The sequence below is a fragment of the Aphanomyces astaci genome, assembly GCF_000520075.1.
Source record: "Aphanomyces astaci strain APO3 unplaced genomic scaffold supercont1.37, whole genome shotgun sequence".
Classification (NCBI taxonomy): Eukaryota; Oomycota; class Saprolegniomycetes; order Saprolegniales; family Verrucalvaceae; genus Aphanomyces; species Aphanomyces astaci.
The window spans coordinates 201131-203186 of record NW_009798300.1 but is presented as its reverse complement, the minus strand read 5'-3'; the positions used below and the strand labels follow the sequence as shown (position 1 = coordinate 203186).

The window sequence follows — 2056 nt, the reverse complement described above, 5'->3', positions numbered from 1 at the left end:
ATTTCAATACAACGACCAAGTAAAGTATCATGGTTTTTTCGAATCAATCGACGTACTGTGTGTACTGTGTTGTTTCCCACGCCAGTGCCAACACAAACAACCAAATGGGGGAGTGCCGACTCCCTGCAAACCGCACACTTGATTGACTTGATGTTACCACGGCGTTGCAGAACCAAGAGTGAGATTCTGGCAGCTGGCTGGGACAGGTGTTCTGTTTTCTACGTCCTAGTACTACTACTAGTAATACTATGCCTTTTCGTGTCGGTTCGCCAAGAGTCGGCACCCCGTGGCCCTGGTTGAGGACCACCTGTGTCATGGCGGGACTTAGATTAAGTCGCCCACCACAACACCCCAGCCAAGCCATGTCCCGCAGGACACACTTGGGCCTCGCTAATTCTTCGCTTTCGCTCGCTTCATCGCCTTCGCTCGCTGTCTTCACGCCTTCCACGTAGTTCTTCACCACGGCTGGGCATTCATGCATGAGCATCTGCAGGGGTTCCCATGACGACTCGATATCCTCAAAACCTTCCCAAAGCACTTCCAGCATGAAGTCTTTCACATCCGGGACAAACTTGTGTCCCGCGATGGACTTGACCTTCAGCATGATCCCTTGCTCGGAAACGTGTTCAAGGATCTCTTCGGTCACTTTAAAGCTGTCTTCGGCGTAGAGCTTGACTCTTGATGCGTGCGCCTTCCGTAGTTCATGGGTCACCAAGTGCTCCAAAACGACGGAGAATTCGCCCACTTCCTTGACTCGGTAGGGGCCCGTCCAGGTTACGAGCAGCTTGGGGTGATAGCGTTCGTCGACACGGGACCAGAGCACATAGTTGCTTCGCTGACGTTGCACTGTTCGTATTTCTCGGTCGCTTTCGCCGCGCGCATCGCATTCTTGTCTAGGACTTCTTTGTGCATGACTTGCAGGCTAGCACGCAGCTTGTCCAGGTTTTTGGGGATCTCCTTAACCGTCCAGTCGTTCTCTCGGAGTTCCTTGTTCATGCCCACCACAACGACATCCAGGGGAGTCGCCGGGTTCAAAGCCGTGAACAGCTACATCGGCGACTTGCTCGCCAGTGATGCTACCGGTGTTTGGTTGAGGTTGGCTTGGACCACTGCCAATAGGTAGTCCCATTCCTGTTGGGCTAGTTGGTACTCTCGCAGCATGACCCGCATCACTTGAAGGATGTCGCGGTTCATTCGCTCCACCGTTCCATTGCGCCAGGGGCAGTAGGTCAAGGTTAGGTCATGATGGACCTTGAACTTGTGGGCTAGCGCCTTCATGGCCACGTTTTCGAAATGGGTTCCTTGGTCGCTGACCCAGACTCGTGGCATTCCGAACCGCTTCGTCCAGTCCACCAGGGCATCCACACATACTTGGCTGGTGGGTCCGTCGCAGCAATGAGCTCGTAGTAGTGGGTAAGATCGTCTTCGAGTACCAGCACGTACTTAGCTCCCGCTGAACGCTTCGCCCATGTAGTGGTAGTCGAAGTGGATTCCTTCGTTGCGTTCTTTCGCGTGCCATCTCGGAGCATATGGTCGATGGACCACCCTTCCCCCTTTTACATGAGGGCACAACAAGAAGCCACGGAGGAAGTCACTGGCCCTGTCAGCCAAGTGGTCGACATAGAACAGGCGGCGGATAGTAGCCACCAGCGCTGCATGTCCACGGTGCCCGGTGCTACCGCAGTGGGCAACGACCATGATCCGTTGGATCAGGCCATTCGCCGCACCCGGTATCCATAGCCGCTCGTCCACTTGCCATAGTCCGTCCACCACGGTAGCTCGCTTCGGTTTGTCGTTGCCATGCTGGTCTTGGACGTGACGGATGTCCACCACACATGGCCACCCAAAGTCCTTGTCCAGCGGTCGCAGTTTTGGTTGTTCCGGTGGGGGAACTTTGCGTGTTTTGACTTTCTTTGACCAGCCATGGCCCCGACGTATTTTGACCCGCTTGGTCGCCAGACTTGGTGTCGGCTGACCCCAATTGCTCATCATATCCGCCCAAAGGTTGTGGATGCCGTCGATGTGTATGATTTCATAACGATAGCCGCCAATAATG

The 2056-nt window shown here is 54.6% G+C and overlaps 1 protein-coding gene across 1 annotated transcript; it reads right to left on the bottom strand.

Annotated features, from left to right (window-relative positions):
* Window positions 1–246: 246 nt before the first annotated feature.
* On the bottom strand, window positions 247–1329 carry H257_11931 (hypothetical protein; the record flags this gene model as incomplete). The annotated part of the gene is made up of 4 exons (XM_009839010.1): window positions 247–292; window positions 351–835; window positions 901–1047; window positions 1081–1329. The coding sequence occupies 4 exons, from the start codon at window positions 1327–1329 to the stop codon at window positions 247–249; spliced, it is 927 nt and encodes a 308-aa protein (XP_009837312.1).
* Between the last annotated feature and the right edge of the window lie 727 nt (window positions 1330–2056).